This window comes from Scyliorhinus canicula, chromosome 1 (genome assembly GCF_902713615.1).
Source record: "Scyliorhinus canicula chromosome 1, sScyCan1.1, whole genome shotgun sequence".
Lineage (NCBI taxonomy): Eukaryota > Metazoa > Chordata > Chondrichthyes > Carcharhiniformes > Scyliorhinidae > Scyliorhinus > Scyliorhinus canicula.
In genome coordinates, this window is record NC_052146.1 from 287304864 (window position 1) to 287325482 (window position 20619).

The 20619-nt window shown below is 43.6% G+C and overlaps 1 protein-coding gene across 1 annotated transcript in view; it reads left to right on the forward strand.

Moving 5' to 3' along the window:
• birc6 (baculoviral IAP repeat containing 6) overlaps window positions 1-20619 on the forward strand; it is a 312870-nt gene that overhangs the window by 168643 nt on the left and 123608 nt on the right. Inside the window, 12 exon segments of the mRNA XM_038814802.1 lie at window positions 1893-2020; window positions 6018-6580; window positions 7925-8100; window positions 8721-8817; window positions 9917-10111; window positions 10372-10572; window positions 12207-12486; window positions 14409-14665; window positions 16026-16134; window positions 17476-17584; window positions 17586-17648; window positions 17650-17699. Coding sequence (XP_038670730.1) covers window positions 1893-2020; window positions 6018-6580; window positions 7925-8100; window positions 8721-8817; window positions 9917-10111; window positions 10372-10572; window positions 12207-12486; window positions 14409-14665; window positions 16026-16134; window positions 17476-17584; window positions 17586-17648; window positions 17650-17699 — 2228 coding nt within the window.

A 20619-nucleotide genomic window follows, 5' to 3' on the forward strand; every position in this document is an offset into this window, starting at 1 on the left:
CCCTTAGCTCCTCCAGACTGGCGAACCTTTCCTCCAAATACAAACCCCTCACCTTGACCAGCCCCACTTCCCTCCACCTCCTGTATACACTATCTCCTCCTCCTCCTCCTCCTCCTCCTCCCCCTCCTCCTCCTCCTCCTCCCCTCCCCCCCCCCCCCCCCGGCTCAAACCCATGATTCTCGCACAGCGGCGTTAGCACCGACATCCCTTCCACCCTAAAATGCCTCCTCAGCTGATTCCATATCTTCACCGTGGACTGTATCACTGGGCTCCCTGAATACCTACTCTGAGCCATTGGCAATGCTGCCGTCACCATAGCCCTCAAACTAGACCCCTTACAAGATTCCTCCTCCATCCTAACCCACTCTACCCCTCTCCTTCCCACCACCGCCGCATCTTGTCCACATTCGCTGCCCAATAATAATGAAGCAAGTTTGGCAACGCCAACCTCCCCTTGCTGCCTCTGTAGCATGGTCCTCGGCACCTTCCCCGGCCATACAAAGTCAGAGATGATTGTGTCCACTTTCCGAAAAAAGGCCTGTGGTATAAAGATCGGGAGAGCCTGATCGGGAGAGCTCGGCAGAATATTCATTTTCACCACTTGGACCCTCCCCGCCAACGTTAAGTGCAGTGTATCCCACCTCTTAAGATCCTCCCTGGCCTCCTCCACCAGCTTCGTTAAGTTCCACTTATGGAGGGCAGCACGGTGGCACAGTGGTTAGCATTGCTGCCTAAGGCGCTGAGGTCCCAGGTTCGAATCCCGGCTCTGGGTCACTGTCCGTGAGGAGTTTGCACATTCTCCCCGTGTCTGCGTGGATAGGTGGATTGGCCACGCTAAATTGCCCCTTAATTGGAAAAAATAATTGGGTACTCTAAATTAAAAAAAAAAGTTCCACTTATGGGGCCCCGTCCATTCCCTTGCTACCTGAATCCCCAAATACCTAAACCTATCCCTAGCTAGCGTAAATGGCATCCCCCCTAAATTAGCCCGCTGTGCCAGCTCATTCACCTCGCTTTTCCCTACATTCACCTTGTATCCCGAGAACCCTCCAAACCTCCCCAACAGACCCATAATCCTTCCCATACTCTCCAAAGGATCTGAAACATACAGCAAGAGGTCATCGGCAAAGAGCGACACCTGATGCTCCCTCTGTCCCCTCATTATCCCCTACCACTCTGCCGACCCCCTGAGAGCCATCGCCAATGGCTCTATGGCCAGCGCAAATAGCAGCGGCGACAGCGGACACCCCTACCTCGTACCCCTGTGTAAGTCAAAGCTGCGTGTGCTCATATCATTTGTCCTCGCCCTCGCTCTTGGCGCCACATACAGCAACCGCACCCATGCCACAAATCTCGGCCCAAACCCAAAGCTTCCCAAAACTTCGAACAAGTACCCCTACTCCACCCGATCAAATGCTTTTTCCACGTCCATGGACACCACCACCTCCGGTACCAGAGTCTTGACGGATTCATCACCACATTCAACAGCTGTCTTATATTACTCACGAGCTGCCTGCCCTTCACGAAGCCTGTTTGATCTTCTGCAACCACCCCGGGGAGCTAGCTCACTTTCTCGTAGTGACTGCTAGATACAATCTGAGGAGGGAACAGTGGCTGATTTCCTACCCTCATCTCACCTCGCCTCATCGTACCATGACCATTTGCTATTATTGGCATTTCTGTAGTCGCCTTGGCTGAGAATCTGCAGGCTGGAAATTGGACCCATGAATTGTCGATATCAAACATGGTGGCACATTCACACTATGATCTTCATCTATGGCAGAAATTTAATTTGACTTTTTGTAGATGTGGCTTTGGAATATAAATGAAGTGACATTTCAAATTTCAAATTACATTTAACAGAAAGGTTTAGCCTCTCTTTTGCCTTTCAGGTTGGACCAACAGCTACTCAAGCAATGCAAGAGTTTCTCACTCGCCTCCAGGTGCATCTCTCTTCAACCAATCCTCAGATGTTCAGTGAATTCCTGTTGAAGCTTATCCATATACTTTCAACTGAAAGGTAACAAAACTTCTTGCTGAAAATCTTTGATGCGATGATTTTAAGACCCAATTTTACTGCTGACTTTCAAAAGGCTCTGTCTCTTATTTCAGCTGCAACAGATAAAGAGCTTGCATTTATGGTGCACTTTTCATGACTTCCCAAAGTGCTAATCAGCTCATTATGTAATTAAACAATGGCCATTTTTATAATGTAGAAAATGCAGCCGCCAATTTGTGCACTGCAAAGCCTCAATGAGATAAACGATCAGATAATCTGTTTTAGTGATTTTGGTTGACCAGGGTGCGAGCACTCCCTGCTTTTCAAATAATACCATTTTATTTACATCTCTGAAAAGGCATTAGCTCCCTCAGTACTGCAGTGAGTGCCTGCTAGTTTATGTGCTCAAGTCTGTAGTGTGGTAAACCTATAACATAATGACTCAGGTGAGAGTGCAGCCAAGGTAATGTTTGGTTAGAATTAGTTTAGTCATTGAATTTGAGAACAAAGAAAAGTACAGTACAGGAACAGGCCCTTCGGCCCGCCACGCCTGTGCCGATCATGATGCCCTAACTCTAAACAAAACCTTCTGCCCTTACTGGGTCCGTATCCCTCTATTTCCCCTCTATTCATGTGCCCATCCAGATGCATCTTAAATGTTGCTAATGTGCCTGCACCACCTCATCCTCTGGCAGCGTGTTCCAGGCACCCACCACTCTGTGGGGAAAAACTTGCCCCGCACATCTCCCTTAAACTTTCCCCCACTCATCTTTAACATGTGCCCCCTTTTAATTGACACATCTACTTCCCTTGGAAAAAGCCTCTGACAATGCACTCTGTCCATGCCTCTTATAATTTTGTAGACCTCTATTAGGTCTCCCCTCAGCCTCCGTTTTTCCAGTGAAAACAATCCTAGTTTATTCAACCTCTCCTCATAGCCAATTTAGTAATTTGAAATGTTTTCTCTGTGCTGCATTACAGTGAGGAAATTTTGTGTATGATATTGAAACATTTTATTGCAATTTGTACTGCATTATTTTCACCATATTTTAGGCATAATTTATTCCCTTGCTGTCCAGTAGGTTGTCCCCCAGTTGTTGCTGGTGTCAGTTCCTCTGTTTTCTACTGAGGATAAAAAATAAAAGGAATGCTTTGCTAGGTGATATTGTATCCACTTCTCAAATGTCATATTTGACCCAAAGATAAGCCTCCATAAGATATATGTGCCATTTCACACCTGACTCTGCCCCTGTCTCAGCTCAACTGCTGAAACTCTAAGCCTTTGTTGTGTCCACATTAGACTATTCCAATAGGGCAGCACGGTAGCTCCAGTGGATAGTCGATCTTAAGTGGGTCGGTGCAGACTCAATGGGCGGAATGGCCTCCTTCTGCACTGTATGTTCTATGTAATACACTCCTGGCCAGCCTCCCATATTCTATCCCCTGTAAACTTGAGGTTATCAAAACTCTTCTGCCCTTGTCCTTACTTACACCAAGCCCCATTCACCCATCACCGCTCCGCTCGCTGACCTACATTGAATGGTGCAATTTTTAAAATTCCCATCCTTGTTTTTAAAACCCTCCATGGCTTCATCCATTCCCATCTCCATAATCTCTTGTAGCTCCACAACATGAGACGGTGGTATAGTGGTGATTTCATTGGGCTAGTAGTCTAGAGGTCAAGCTAATGTTCTGCGGACATAGGTTCAAATCCTGCTACGGCATTTGGTGGAATATAAATTTAGTTTACCAGAATAATACTTGGAATGGGTGGGTTTCCTTGTGAGGAAAGGTTGGGCAGACTAGGCTTGTATCTGCTGGAGTTCAGAAGAGTAAGATGTGACTTGATTGAAATGTATAAGATCCCAAAGGGCCTTGACAGGGTAGAAGTGGAGAGGATGTGGGAGAATCTAGAACTAGAGGTCACAGTTTAAAAATGAGGGGTCGTCCAATTAAAACAGATGAGGTAATATTTCTTCATTCAGGGTTTGAGTGTTTTTGGGATTCTGTTCCTGAAAAGATGGTGGAAGCAGAGTCTTTAAATATTTTTAAAGTAGAGGTGGATAGATTCTTGATAGGTTATCAGGGGGGAGGCAAGATGTTGATTTGTGGTTACTATCAGATCAGCCACGATCTTATTAAATGGCAGAGCAGACTTGAGAGGCTGAATGGCCTACTCTCCTTGTTCCCATGTAACCCTCCAAGTTACCTGTGCACCTCCAAATCTGGACTCTTGAGCATTGTTGACTTTATTTGGAGCCCTATTAGTATTGAGTCTTCAGCCTCCTGAGCCCTAAGCTCTGGAATACCATACCCAAACCCCTCTACCTCTGCTTCTTACAAGACCCACCTTAAGACTTAACCCCTTTGACCAAGATCTTGGTTATTGTGGGCAGCACAGTTGCACAAGTGGCTAGCACTCTGGCGTCACAGCGCCAGGGACCCAGGTTCGATTCCACGCTGGGTCGCTGTCTGTGCGGAGTCTGCACATTCTCCCCGTGTCTGCGTGGGTTTCCTCCGGGTGCTCCGGTTTCCTCCCACAGTCCAAAGACGTGCAGGTTAGGTGGTTGGCCATGCTAAAAGTGCCCTTAGTATCCAAAAAAGGTTAGGAGGAGATATTCGGTTACGGGGATAGGGTGGAAGTGAGGGCTTAAGTGGGTTTGTGCAAACTCGATGGGCCGGATGGCTTCCTTCTGCACTGTGTTCTATGTTATCTGTGCTGACAGCACTTTGTAGCTTGATGCCCAATTTTGCTTTTAATGCTGCTGTGAAGTGCCTTAGGATTTTTTCCCAGTACTTCACATTAAAAGCATTATATGAATGTAAGTTTTTGTCGTTAATATTAGTTATGGACAATATTTAAATTCTTTACTGCTCCCCAACAGTTTTATTCCTCATCAAACCGAAGAAAGAATGAACCTGTATTTTTACATTATTGTATCGTCGTCTTCGGGATATTTCAAAGTGCTTCACAGCCAATGTGTTATTATTTGAAGTGGAGTCACTGGTGTGTTGTAGCCAAATGCAATTTGTGCTGAGCAGTGTCCCACCAACATCACTAAGATGATATAATAATAAGGGCTGGTTTAGCTCAGTGGGCTAGTCAGCCAGTTTGTAATGCAGAGCAAGGCCAGCAGAGCGGGTTCAATTCCTGTACCAGCTTACCCGAACAGATGCTGAAATGTGGCAACTAGGGGCTTTTCACAGTAACTTCATACTTGTGACAATAAATTATTATTATTAATAAATTGCTTTCATGTGTCTGTAATGTAGTAACCCATCCAAAAGCACTTCAAAGGAGCATTGCCAGACAAAAAATTGCATAAGACCATGGTGACAGAAAACATTGCTGAAGAGGGGGTTTGAAGGAGTGTTGAGGAGAATACAGAGTATAAGAGTATAAGAGTATGAGAGATTTAGGGAATGCTCAAAAGCTCAGAATTGGAGAAGTGGAGAGGTCTGAAGGTTGGAGGGCTAGGGGAGGTGAGAGAGATGGGCAGGGGAGACAATTAACATTAGTTGCAGAATAGGTTTTGGCCAGAATATCTTGCATTTTGAATAACGCTACACATGAAGAGACTAGACCTCAGTTTTCATGTCTGATCTAAAAGATGACATGTCCAACAATATAACACTGAAGTGCCAGCTGAAATCCCTGGATCAGCCTTGAATTCTCAATCTTCTGCCTAGGAGGAGGGAGTGCTTTTACTTGGTCAAGCTGACGAAGTAGATGCTTTTGGATGCAGAACGTTATGGTTAAGATTCAATATATATAATCAAAATATATATGTATATATTTTAAAATCTCAAGCTACAAGTGCTGCAAGTGCCATGTTGGTTTAAAAGGTCTGGCACAGTTCATGTGAAAATATATATCGCCTATTTATGTTTCCACCTTGATTTAAAATATTATTTGTTATCTTTAGTACCGTATATAACGATCGCACATGTCGGATGAAAAATGGTGATACATTTTAATAATTTAATTAAACAAAATTACAAATCGTATGTCTTCCAGAGGCCCATTCCAAACTGGTCAAGGACCACTGGATGCACAGGTAAAACTCCTGGAGTTTACACTGGAGCAAAACTTTGAATCTGTTTCCGTCAGCGCAATCTCTGCAGTCATCGAGTCAGTGACTTTTCTGGTGCATCATTACATCACCTGCTCGGACAAAGTTATATCGCGAAGCGGCTCCGACAGCTCAGTTGGTGCCCGTGCCTGTTTCGGTGGATTGTTTGCAAATATCATCCGTCCAGGTGATGCGAAAGCAGTATGTGGGGAGACGACAAGGGATCAACTCATGTTTGATCTGCTGAAGCTGGTGAATATTTTGGTGCAGTTGCCCCTTTCAAGTAACCGAGAGTATAGTGCCAGAATGCCAGTCGCCAGCAGTGCCTCCGATAGCGTGTCTGATGAGGAAAAGGTCTCCGGCAGTAAAGATGGGAACACAAACACCTCTTTTACACAAGGAGCAACAACTTGCATTGCGGATCTGGTACTGGGAAATCAGCAAATCATGAGCCAGATTCTTTCAGCTTTGGGCCAGTGCAATAGCAATGCTATGGCAATGATCATAGGTAGGTGTTTATATTTTCATTGCGTTGAACTTTGATGGGAAGTCTCTGTTGAGGTGGAACCGGAGATCATTCGAAGTAATTAGTATGGCCTTAAACTATGAAGATTGAGGTATTCAATACTGGGAATGTAAATTAGAGTTTCCCTTGACCCTCAGAAACTTTAAGGAGATATTGATAAGGTGGTGGTGTAAACAATAAAGTGACTGATGGAATTTCAGTAAATGTGAGGTGGTGAATTTTGATTAAAAAAATAAATCAAAGCTTTTGGAGGTTGAATGATGTGGAAGAGCAGAGGCACATGATTTTAAAAGCAGCACTCCAGATGAATACGGCCATTTTAAAAAAAGTTAATGGAAGAATCCGTTATATATTGAGGTTCAAAACATAGTTGAATGTAATGGTAAATCTGTATCAAACAGCAAGTGCTCCAGCTGGGTGTTACCACATGTGGTTTTGGAGTGCACACAATAGGAAAGATTTTGAGGAAACCCAAGGGTACAATACTGAATCACTGGGATGATGCTTGAAATGAGGAGATACAAATATGATGGAAACTATTGAAAAATTACATGTTTTAAAAAAAAAAAAACGAGATTACAGGTGTCAAAAGCAAGAACATTGCCGAAGACAGAAATCCAAAATGGAAGTTGTAGGGTAATTTGTGTTTAAAAATTAAATTAAGAGCCGATTCTACAAGGTAGATAGGAAGAGTGGCTGAATTACCTAGCATAATGGAACAAAGATATAAGACTGAGAGTCTGAGATTTAGAACAGAGTAGGAGATTCTTTTTGCATGAGCCTGTCAGGCTGTTGAAGAATTTAGTGACTAAAGGGCGAGACCATGGGCGGGATTTTCAGACTCTTCACGCTGGCGGGATCTTCCGGTCCCATCGGACGATGCACCTCGCTGTAGGTTTAGCGGTGAGGGGTGCCTTCAACAGGAAACCCCCGCTGACAATGACGGGACAAGTAGATCCCGCTGCTGGCCGATGACGGGCCGGCTCCCACTTAATACTCTTGAGTTTAAATTCAGCCAATTATCGGCTACTCTGGAAATGGAAGAATCCCCCCCCCCCCCCCCCCCCCCCCCCCCCCCCCCCCAAAAACAGTTAATTAAGGAACAGGTTTTAAATACAGTGTTGTAGGTGGTCCTTTTTACAAGGTTGATTAATGCACAGGTTTATTTTGAATGTCTTGAAATGAAGAGAAAAGATTTTTGTCGTGTTGCACAAATCGTGATCGAATTGATGAAATAAAAGTTTTTAATTTTATTTGCATAAATCCTGCTCCCTCAAAAACTGCAGAAGCCAGCAGTGACGATTATGGTTTTTATTCCCGAATCAGGTGCAAGTGGATTACATCTTACTAAGCACGAGAACTTCCACAGTGGTTTAGATGCAATTTCTGTTGGTGATGGTCTCTTCGGCATTCTGACTACACTAAGCAAAAAAGCCACTTCAGTACAGGTCATGCTGCAACCAATTCTCACCTATATGGCCTGTGGATACATGGGAAGACAGGTAATTGGATTAATCGTCATGGCTGTAGTCTTGATCAAATATGCCGCTGCATCTTACTTTCTAAGATGCTTGGTGAAAATTTATATTGACGGGTTGAGAGAGTAGAGGACTATGTTGCTCATTATATTTTGATTTGCCACGTGAACAGCTAAACACACTTGATGGGATTGATGAAATCACATTGCAGCAGAAATGAGAGCCATCAAGATGAGAGGGAGGAAATTGGAGTGGGATTGTCATGATCTGAAGGCGATTGTCGTCTGCTCACTTTTGAAAGTAATCATTGTATTTTGAAGGTGGCTTTCAGCTTTTCATCACGTGTTCCCCTTCGAAATGAAACTGTTCCAAGTGTTTATTGCAGGCACAGGGAATGCTCATTCTGTTTTAAATGTCTTAAAATTAATACCAAGCAGCATGTTTCTGCCTTGTTATTCTGCATTGCCCCCCCTCCCCCACTAATTAATGGCAGAAAATTAACAAACTCTAGCAGTAGGGAAGGAGAACCGTTCCATTTTCTCAGCAGAGAGAACCAATACACGTAAATCGTGATGTGTTAATGAGGATTACATTCTGCTTTTCACTTTTTAGTAATTTCTTTGTAATGTCCTTTAATCTTTTAGGGTTCACTTTCAACCTGTCAGTTATCGGAACCGTTATTGTGGTTCATTTTGCGAGTCTTGGATTCAACTGAAGCACTAAAAGCTTTCCATGACATGGGTAGGTGAATTGTAAAAATTGAATTTTTTGCAGTAGAAAATAATGGGCAATTGTTCAAAATGTGGCTCCAGGCTCTTTCCCATTTGATCCTCTGTGCCTGAGATTGTTTTGAAACAGTCTGGAAAAATATTAAATTTTAGTGGCTTTTGCTTCTGAGAGCAGAAATCTGCCATTAAATTTCTTGGAACACATCTGCCATTCACTTTGGCTCATCTGTATCTAGCCTTCATCCTGGAACTCTTGACAAGTTTTGAAATGTTCAATTGGCACTCTCAAGAGCTTTTTATAGGGGAGAGTTCCAGATTTCTGATACATTTTTTGTCAGCAACTCCAAAACAACCAAACTCTATTTTAAGGTTCTGCTCCCTTGTTTAGGATATTTTCTTCAAGAGGAAATGCTTTTTCTTAATTTGACCACTTTAGCTCCAGTATCAATCTAGTGAACCTGCACCGTATCACCTGCAAGTCATGGTGTGATGCCCAGAACTGAATGCAGTGACACCAGATGTGGTCTAAGCACAGTTATTTTTGAGTAGAGGTTTGTAGTCTCAAACTCGACACGCTCATAGACGCTCTCGCCTGGTATCAAGCAAGCAGCTGATTGCCACCTTCCTTCAGATAAGATATTTAACGAAAGTTCAGCTGCTTGTTCAGGTAGACATTAAAAATGTTGTACAATATTCAAAGAAGGGCATGGAATTTCTTTCACCCACTTTACTAACCGTTCTGTGCTAACTTGTTTATTCATTGATAAAAGACATAACATTAACATATTGGGCAGCAAGGTGGCGCAGTGGTTAGCACTGCTGCCTCGCGCCAACAAGGTCCCAGGTTCGATCCCGGCCTGGGTAACTGTCCGTGCGGAGTTTGCACATTCTCCTCATGTTTGTGTGAGTTTCGTCTTCCCAACCCAAAGATGTGCAGGCTAGGTGGATTGGCCACGCTAACTTTCCCCTTAATTGGAAAAAATGAATTGGGTACTCTAATTTTATTTTTAAAATATAATGTTAAAATATTAAGCTATTCATTATTACTTTTTCGTATGGCATTACTTTGCTGCGTAGGTTCTGAAGAATTCAATATTTTGCTTTTTTTTTAGGGGGCGTCCAGCTAATCTGCAATAACATGGTAACAAGCACACGAGCAATTGTTAATACAGCACGGAGTATGGTATCTACCATAATGAAGTTTCTTGATTGTGGGCCTGGTAAGACAATTGACGGAAACATGAAGGCTAGAGTTTTAGCCTCCGAGCCAGATAATGCAGAAGGACTTCATAACTTCGCTCCATTGGGTATGTGATGCCCAGCTTGTGTTTCACTAATTCTCTGATTAAATGCAATTTAATCCATTGTATAATTTTTTATTTTAACTTTGTTGCACGAACAAACTGGAGGACTGTACCATGCAGGTATCCAATATTGTTGCCAGTCTTTGAAACAATTTGTTTTTACATGTTTCAATGGGCTGCAGTGAAATGTGAAGAAGCTTTTCAGTTACCTATGCAAAGAAAATCTGTCTTTTTTGATTAGTTTATTTTGTTCTTTTTTGCAGGTACAATAAATTCTAGTAGCCCAACAGCTCAGCCAGCCGAAGTACTGCTTCAGGCCACACCACCTCATCGCAGAGCTAGATCTGCAGCCTGGTCATATATCTTCTTACCAGAAGAAGCATGGTGTGACCTCACTATTCATCTGCCAGCTGCAGTGCTGCTAAAGGAGATTCACATTCAGCCTCACCTTGCATCACTAGCTAGTAAGTCTGTTCAGCATTGACATTTTGTGGTGATTAAAGTAAACACTTAATTTATCGGTTGCTGTCCAAAGTGTTCTGTCCTTGGAGGGAAAGGCAAAATGGTTAGTACCGTTTTTCTTGCAAGAGCAGCGCATGGTGGATTGCCAAACATTGGAATCCAGTGCATTGAAGGACACCTGTCTACTATGCGGTTCTCAGCTCAAAGGCATCTTTTTAGTAGCTGGTCATTAAAGGTGTCCCATGGTTCATAGGGAAGATGGAGTTCGCCTACAGGAGTGGACAGTATGCTAAACCATGGAACATGGCTTTACAGACCTAAGATCTGTAGCTAACTACTGCAGTAGAAATTAGTAGCGTGATTTGGGCTCTGCTTAAAAAGGCCATAAAGACGAGTAACAAAAAATAGTTATTTTCTCACATTAAAGAAGTGATACAGGTGGTGACTTCTGCCCAATCGTCCATCTGCTTCCCCAGTGACCTTCCCTTCATCATAAGGTCGGTGATAAAAGAGCCGTTGTGGACTCGATGGGCCGAATGACCGCATCTGCACTGTAAATATAAATAGTGTCAACAAGAGCACGGTAGCACAGTTGCTCCAGAGCTCCAGGTTCGATTCCCGGTTTGGATAACCGTCTGTGCAGAGTCTGCATGTTCTCCCCGTGTCTACGTGGGTTTCCTCCGGGTGCTACGGTTTCCTCCCACAGTCAAAGATGTGCAGGTTAGGTGGATTGGCCATGATAAATTGCCCTTGGTTTCCAAAAAGGTCAGGTGGGGTTACTGGGTTATGGGTATAGGGTGGAGGTATGTTGTGCTCTTTCCAAGGGCCGGTGCAGACTCGATGGGCCAAATGGCCTCCTGCACTGTAAATTCTATGAAGAGCAGGCTGGAGGCTGGGAATTCTACAGGCAGAAACTCCCCTTGTGACTCCCCGAAACATGTCTGCAAGGTACAAGTCAGGAGTGTGATGGAATACTCTCCACTTGCCTGAATGAATACAGTTCCAATAAAAATCATGACATCATCCAGGACAAAGCAACCCACTTGAGACACACCACTGTAAACATTGACTCCTTCCACCACCGATGCCACGATGGCAGTAGTGTATACCAGCTTCAGGACAACAACACCAATTTGCAAAGCCTCCTGTTGACAGCACTTTCCAAAGCTGCAATCTCAACAATTTAGAAGGACAAAGGCAGCAGAGACATTGCAAGTTCCAAGTTGTACATGAATACTAAACTATATCCTATTCTTCAATGTTTCTGGGTGAAAAAACCTGGAAGTCCCTTTCTAACAGCACTGTTCTATACTGGTTGGACTGTGGCACTTCAAGGGCGGGGTCCCACCATCACCACCTTGGGGCAATTAGGGATGGGCAATAATGCTGACCTTGCCAGTGATGTTCACAAGCCTTGATTGAATAAAGAAATAAAAGGAATTTACGTTACTGGACTAGGAATTGCAGCAACCCCGATCCTTTAATAATTTCTTACTAGAGAATACATGGTGACGTGGGATATTATGATGCTAATCAGCCTGACTGAGTTCACATTTAAAAAAAAAAGTAATCTTTCAGGTTAATGCGACTGGTCAACCGTTTGAATGTTATATTTATCCCGTTTTCTTTCTTGCAGCATGTCCTTCTTCGGTATCAGTTGAGATTAGTGCAGATGGAGTGAACATGTTGCCCCTTTCTACTCCAATTATTACCAGTGGACTAACCTACATTAAAATACAGCTGGTCAAAGCTGAGGTGGCATCAGCTGTCTGCCTTCGCCTACACCGCCCACGAGACGCCAGCACACTGGGCCTATCGCAGATCAAACTACTGGGCCTAACAGCTTTTGGCAGCACCTCATCTGCAACTGTGAATAATCCTTTCCTGCCCTCTGAAGATCAGGTTTCTAAAACTAGGTGAGATGCTGGAGCTATGATGCCAATAATAAATACCTGAACAAAGCTCAATAAATGTCCAGAAGGAGTTATTTTATGTTCACCGTAATACTGGGGAGCATTTTTCCCAGGACTGGATGCAGAAAATTGAAAAGGGATATGGGAATGTGGGTGTTCAGGCATACAAAAAATGGTCAGAGGTGTTATATAATATATATATATATAAAAGTCGCTTCACTCAGTCCTCCAGCACTTAGAGCAGCAAGGCACCATTTGGCGACACCTTGGTTATTAATTCTGCGCACGTTCCGTCTCTTCGAATAGAGAGCCATTTCCTACCAGCATTTTGCTTGGGGTTAACACAATAACAGTCTTTTCTCTCTGCTTATCACAGCTGCATCTCTTGTCTCTCAAGTTGTGAAAATTGGCACAATAGATCTTGGCTTTTTACTCCATGACAACCAAATCACATGGGCATGTTTCGTGGCAAATTTTAGTACAATTTAAATTCCCCATTCCTTTCCTTAAATTAAAGAAGACAGTTTTAAAGATAACCATTTATAAAGTCTTATATTCATAAACATTTAATAAAGTCTTATATTCATAACAATGCCTGTCTTCCAACAAAGTTACTCAGAAATATGCAGTGACTGTGGAAATCATAATAGGTTGAATAATAATAGGACGGCACGGTGGTTTGCACTGTTACCTCACAGCACCAGAGACCCGAGTTTGTATCCAACTCGGGTGACTGTGTGGAGATTGCACATTTTGCCTGTGTCTGCGTGGGTTTCCTCTGGATGCTCCAGTTTCCTCCCAAAGTCCAAAGATGTGCAGATTAAGTGGATTGACCATGCTAAATTGCTCCTTAGGGTAGGGTTGCAGGAATAGAGCGGAGATTGGGCCTAGGCAGGGTGATCCTTTGAAGGCTCGGTGCAGACCTGATGGGCCGAATGGCCGTCTTCTGCACTGTAGTGATTCTATGGTCGAAAGTCTTGGGTGAAATCTGCCAATGCCTGCTTTTAGAATATACATCGATTCTATTATTTTGCATGTTTGGAATATAATCTTTCCATCATCAAGGTATCAAAATGTTAACATAGAATCCCTACAATGCAGAAGGAGGCCATTCGGCCCACTGAGTCTGCACTCTTCAAAAGAGCACCCAATCCCCCACCCTAGACTTGTAATCCCACCTAACTAATTTAGCAATTCTCTTAATCTGCATATTTTTGGACTATGGGAGGAAACCCACACCTACACGGGGAGAATGTGCAAACTCCACACAGTCACCCGAGGTCGGAACTGAATCGGGTCCCTCGCGCTGGGAGGCAGCAGAACTAACCACTGCCACCGTGCCGCCCATGTTACGTATTGAGTTTAATACTTTACCAAAAATATGTTGATTTTCTTAAGTTATATGAGAGCACATCGATTGATGGTAGATCAACAGAAGTCACGGCTGGTTTTGGAAATCAGTGGCAGACACATGTCAACTCGGAAAGCTCTGGGTTTAATCCTTATTCCATGCTTAGGTAGTTGATCTCAGTCAATTAGCAGTGGAGTTGCTACGATTAGCTTCAGGAGGGAAAAATGGACTAGAGTTTTTACCTCGAGTCTCTGCCCAAAAAACCCTATGCAGACATGTGAACATCAGGTAAGAACAGAATCGGCTTCAACTGTGATACTCATCCACAGTTGTGTTGTCAGCTTAACTCTAAATCTGCCCTCTTATTTGATTTATTGCCACTCATGGGAATAGACTCATGCAAGGAGTAAATGGCTGTTGGAGTAGAGCACAGAAAACTGCTCCAGGCGGGAAAGAACCTTTTATTTAGTCCAGATCCTACTTTGAAGTATTTGGACTGAATTTGAAACAGTTACAATGGGATGAACAGCCTTCTTCTGTTCTGTATGATTCTATGATTTACTTCTATTTTCAGTATTGGTTGGATGAGACTGCTTCACCATTGCTTGACCCACATAAGTGAACTTGAGGCTATGATGGCCAGTGCAGCAGCTCCTACTGCTAACCTGCTGCAGACCTGTGCAGCGCTGCTGATGTCACCCTATTGCGGGATGCATTCACCGAATATTGAAGCTGTGTTGGTAAAAATTGGGTTGCAGTCGACCAAGATCGGCCTAAAACTGATAGACATTCTCCTAAGGAATTGTGCTGCTTCAGGCACTGACCCAACAGGTAAGAAATATTTTAATCTATGCTATTTAAACTGAAGTAGGAAGCAGGGTTAATTGAGCTCCTTCACTAATCCAGTTATAATATATGAAATAAGTGAAGATGACACCATAGCTTGCAGCTGAGGAGATGGGCAACTTCTTTTCACCATGCCAGCAAAAATTAGCAGCCAATTGCCCGCTTCATGAATTTAACAGCTGTAAGAAACAATCTGGAATTGACTTTGACACCTGGCCTTTGAGGGGGTCCAGAGGAGGTTCACAAGAATGATCCCAGGAATTAAGGTTTGTCATGAGTTGTTGAGGACTCTGGTCTGTACTCGATGCAATTTAGAAGGATGAAATGAAATGAAAATCGCTTATTGTCACGAGTAGGCTTCAGTGAAGTTACTGTGAAAAGCCCCTAGTCGCCACATTCCGGTGCCTGTCCGGGGAGGCTGGTACGGGAATCGAACCGTGCTGCTGGCCTGCTTGGTCTGCTTCAAAAGCCAGCGATTTAGCCAAGTGAGCTAAACCAGGAGGGAACTGAGATGAGGAGGAATTTCTTCAGCCAGAGGGTGGTGAATCTGTGGAACTCACTGCCATGGAAGGCAGAGGAGGCCAAATCAGGGTGTCTTTAAGACAAATAGATAGCTTCTTGATTAATAAGGGGAACAGGGGTTATGGGGAGAAGATAGGATGATGGGGATGAGAAACATATCAGCCATGATCAAATGGGCAGAACAGACTGGCAGGCCAAATGGCCTAATTCTGCTTCCACATCTTGTGGTCTGTTAGTGAGGTGGAAAGATGGACTTGATGAGTAAAATTGCTTTTATTCCTGAATTTGGTTTTAATGAGAAATTTAGAATGGTCACCATTGAATGTGGCACAATGGTTAGCACAGCTGCCTTATAGCGCCAGGAACTAGGGTTCAATCCTGGCCTTGGGTGACTGACTGTAGAGTTTTCACTTCCTCCCTGTGTCTGAAGGTTTCCTTTTGGTTCTCTGGTTTCCTCCCACAGTCTAGAGATGTGCAGGTTAGGTGGATTGGCCATGCTAAATTGCCCCTTACTGTTCAAAATTTGTGCAACTTAGGTGAGGTTACAGGGACATGGTGGGAGGAGTGGACCTAGGTAAGGTGCTCTTTCGGAGGGTCTCTGCAGACTTGATGGGCCGAATGGCCACCTTCTGCACTGTAGGAATTCTATGGTTGTACGAATGCAAAGCAGGCGTTTAGTCAGATGACCTCCTGCGTTGAGAGACAGAAGTTAGCACTTTCTTTGCTTCTCTCTTCCTTCTCAATGGCCCTACCGCCAAATCACAGACCGGCTAACCCTCCCGAAGATAACTTTGATCCTTCTGACAACTTTTTGTTTGTCTAGATTTAAACAGCCCGTTGCTTTTTGGACGACTGAATGGCCTATCTTCTGATTCAACAATCGATATCCTGTATCAACTTGGAACAACACAGGATCCTGGTACTAAAGACAGGTAATGTATCAGTGTTGTATGGGTAAGATTGCTTTGATTTTCTATAGATAAATTTTACAACAGGCAAAATGTGTTAAGGATAATTTGTCTCACCAAAATGGCCCTGCAGTAGATATGTCTTTTTATTATCACTTTTCTGCTATGTAAACATTCCACAGCAGCTTTCCCAGGTGAGATTTTATAGTGCTTCTTTGTAAAATAACTTTGTAACCCATCTTGCGTTGCTGACATTTTAAATTGTAGATAGTATGTGATTACTAACTGCATGACATACTGTCGGGCTCAGTGCTCACTATTGAGTCAGCAAAATTATTTTCAGATAAAGTCAGTGCATATATGACATTCTGAAATATTGTTTTGAAAATCCAATACTGGAAAGCACTGCAGGATAGTTTCTAACTAGACAGCACTACGGCGCTGAGGACCCGGTTTGCATCCCGGCCCTGGGTCACTGTCCGTGTGGAGTTTGCTCATTCTCCCCGTGTCTGCGTGGGTTTCGCCACCACAACCCAAAAGATGTGCAGGATAGGTGAATTGGCCACACTAAACTGCCCCTTAATTGAAAAAATAATTGGGTATGCTAAATTTATTTAAAAAAGGATAGTTTCTAACTTGCACTGAATATTCTGGCACCCAATTTACCCCTGAGCTTCAACCACTGACATCACCAAGGGGCTACCCCTGGGTGGCTAGAACACACACCTACCATAAGTGGTAGGCTATTTCTTGATGCAAATCACAGGTTACCTGGGTACAACAGGCTGAGTTATGCAAACCATGTCTAATTTTACTGACAGAATTTTTAAACAGAAAAAGCTCATAAAGTTAACTGGGTGGAGGAGCAGGAATGCTTTGAGATGCTAAACGAAAAATTGGGACAATCGTCGTCCGACTCTATCCTCTGCTGCCAATGAAGTAGTTCATGTCTGTACATTGCACCTTTAGTCCTTATATAATTGCTCACGTGGTTTAGATAAACAAATTCATCTGGGAGAACCAGCAAGATCAACTATGCTCTCCAAATTCCATGCACAAGGATTGTAATGACCTGAGCATCCTGCCTGTTTGTGTCCTTCCCCATCCTAGTCCAATAGCTTTGATACCAATAGTGTCCTAATTATAATGGTTGGCATCAGGTTGGAACTTCATCTGAATCCCAACAATTAATACTGTTTCTATCAACTGAACAATGAGAAGAATGATGTGGATTTCCTATGTGGGTAACTTTTTGATGGTGGAAATTGTTATGTTCTTTCGTTTCCAGCTTTGAAGGAAGAAGCATATATTGACATTTCATTTTCAAGATCACTGAGCTAACGCACAATTTTTTTTCTGTTTCAGGATTCAGGCTTTGCTGAAATGGGTTTATGACTCTGCAGGAGTGGCTGCAGTAAAGAGAAGTGGTCACATGGCCACTGTAAATTCGGAGAACGTTACGCGCGAGTACGGTCCTCCTTATGCCATCACCTTCTCATTTGCATTGTGTAGCTGCTGTCCTATGGCATAGTTATGAAGTTACCAGTCGAGTATGATCTTCCAGGCTTGTTAAACAGAGAACTTTTTGAGTAAGTAGAAGTACTTCCGAAGTATTTTTCTTTTTTAAGATCACCTTTCATTGTTTCTTCCAGCCCTTGAGTGATTTCTGTTCAGTGTATTATTCTATCTGAATTTAAAAACAATCTAGAGTACCCAATTCTTTTTTTTCCAATTAAGTGGTAATTTAGCATGGCCAATTCACCTACCCTGTACGTCTTTTTGGGTCATGGGGTCACCCCCCATGACCCAAAAAGACCTCCAGGGTAGGTGAATTGGCCATGCTAACCACTCAGACACTGGAAGAATGTGCAAACTCCACATGGACAGTGACCCGGGGCTGTGATCGAACCCGGGCCCTCAGCGCTGTGAGGCAGCAGTGCTAACCACTGCGCCGCCATACCGCCCAGGATTTCTAGGTTAATTGAAAATAATTCAAAATCAGGAACTTTAGGAATTTTAAACCTTGAAAATCCTGTTAATCTGTCACCAAGAGGGTGTGATGTGGTGATGGATAAAATGGAGGTAAAATCAGTTTTTAAAGAAGAATATTGGAAAGCCATCAAATTTGTAATCTGCAAAGTGTGTCAATTTTTTTTTCTTCTTTATCATTTTCTGGTTAAGGTTGTGCCTAGGCAAATTTGCCCAGATCTCCCTGTAACCATGACGGACCTCTGTCCCAGCAGCAAGGTCAATGTCAGAAAGTTCCCCATCAGCGAGGAATTGTAGGTCCAATACCCTACTACTAATCCCAAGCTTTCACGACTGAAAGAGTGATGAGAGGACTTGTGCGGAGACGTCCTATGAAAGTGGCTTGCTTTGACATCAACACCACTCCCAAATTCTGATTTCCAGTTTCCTTATATGAACATAGAAAAAGATTGAGCAGGAGTGGGCTATCTGGCCCTTTGCGCTTGCTCTAATCATTTAGTAAGACCGTAGTCGATCTGTTGATGCCTCAGTTCCACTTTCCTGCCTGCTGCCCATAACCCTTAATCCAAAGTTTAAAGTAGGTGAATTGGCCATGCTAACCACTCAGACACTGGAAGAATGTGCAAACTCCACATGGACAGTGACCCGGGGCTGTGATCGAACCTGGAGTTACCTCTCTCTCTGCAGTCTTTGATGATTTGATTGCCTGCAGGTTGCTCGCATTCCGGGGCATCTCTGACTGTGTCTATATAAACATTTCTGGAACAAGCCTTTCCATTCACTGAAGAAGGAGCCGTGCTCCGAAAGCTCGTGTTTGAAACAAACCTGTTGGACTTTAACCTGGTGTTGTAAGACTTCTACTGTGCTCACCCCAGTCCAACGCCGGCATCTCCACATCAAAGTTTAATGACACTTGGAAGAAATTCCTTCTCATCTCTGCCCTTAGCCTGAAACCTCAGTGTCAGCCGTAACTGAGTTGGTAGCACATTCGCCTGTGAAGCGCAAAGTTTCTGGTTCAATCAACAACAAAAGAAACAGATTATCTGTTCATTATTGTGCTGCTGTTTGTGGGAGTTTGCAGAGTTGCAAATTAGCTGCTGATTTTTCTTACAACAGCGGGCATGGTAGCATAGTGGTTAGCACTGTTGTTTCACAGCTCCAGGGTCCCAGGTTCGGTTCCCGGCTTGGGTCACTATCTGTGTGGAGTCTGCACATTCTCCCTGTGTCTGCGTGGGTTTGAACATTCTGAATTCTCCCTCCGTGTACCCGAACAGGCGCCGGAATGTGGCGACTAGGGGATTTTCACAGTAACTTCATTGCAGTGTTATTGTAAGCCTACTTGTGACAATAAAGATTATTATTATTAGCTACTCCAGTTCAAAGTTCTTGATTGTCTGTAAAATGCTTTCAGATGTCTGGTGAGCGTTAAAAGCATTATATAAAACCATGTGTTTTAACTATGCCCAGGAGTCCAAATTGCCATGTTCTAAAAAATAAATTTGGAGTACCCAATTCTTTCTGTCCATTAAGGGGCGATTTAGCGTGGCCAATTCACCTACCCTGCACATTTTTTGGGTTGCGGGGGCGAAACCACACAGACATGGGGAGACTATGCAAACTCCACACGGACAGTGACCCGGGGCTGGAATTGAACCCGGATCCTCAGCGCCGTGAGGCAGCAATACGCAACCGTACTGCCCTCCAGCTTGCAACAATGAGCCGAAACATCCTCTTTGCATCGATCCTGTCAAGTTCCCTCAGAATGGGCAGCACGGTGGCCTAGTGGTTAGCACAACCGCCTCACGGCGCTGAGGTCCCAGGTTCGATCCCGGCTCTGGGTCACTGTCCGTGTGGAGTTTGCACATTCTCCCCGTGTCTGCGTGGGTTTCGCCCCCACAATCCCCAAAACGTGCAGAGTAGGTGGATTGGCCATGCTCAAATTGCCCCCTTAATTGGAAAAAATAATTGGGTAATCTAAATTTATAAAAAAAAAGTTCCCCTCAAGAATATTTGTATGTTTCAGTAAGAGAATCCTTTGATTCTTCTTAACTTCAATCAATATAGGCCAAACCTGCTCTATCTTTCCTCATCACGATAACTCCTTTGACTCGGGAATCAAACTAGAAAACCTCTGAACTGCTCTAATGAAAGTGTGTATCCCTCCTTAAATAAGGAGACCAAAAACTCTCAAGTGTGGTCTCACCAGTGCTCTGTCCACTTGAAACAAGATTTCCCTACTGCATCCCCCTTGCAATAAAAACCAACGTGCTGTGCTTGCATGCTAACGTTTTGTGATTTGTGTATGAGGGCACTCGGATCATTCTGAACCGTAGTACTCGCTATTTAAATAATAATCTGCTTGTTTATTCCTCTTCCCAAAGTGGCCAACTTTCTATTTTCCTTTTATTATTTATCTGCTTCCAGACACATCCACCATTGGGATTAGAGGGCACATGAAATGATGGGTTTGCCTAGAATGGGGAAGATGGGATGAAATACTGTCAAATTAAGATGTCTTCC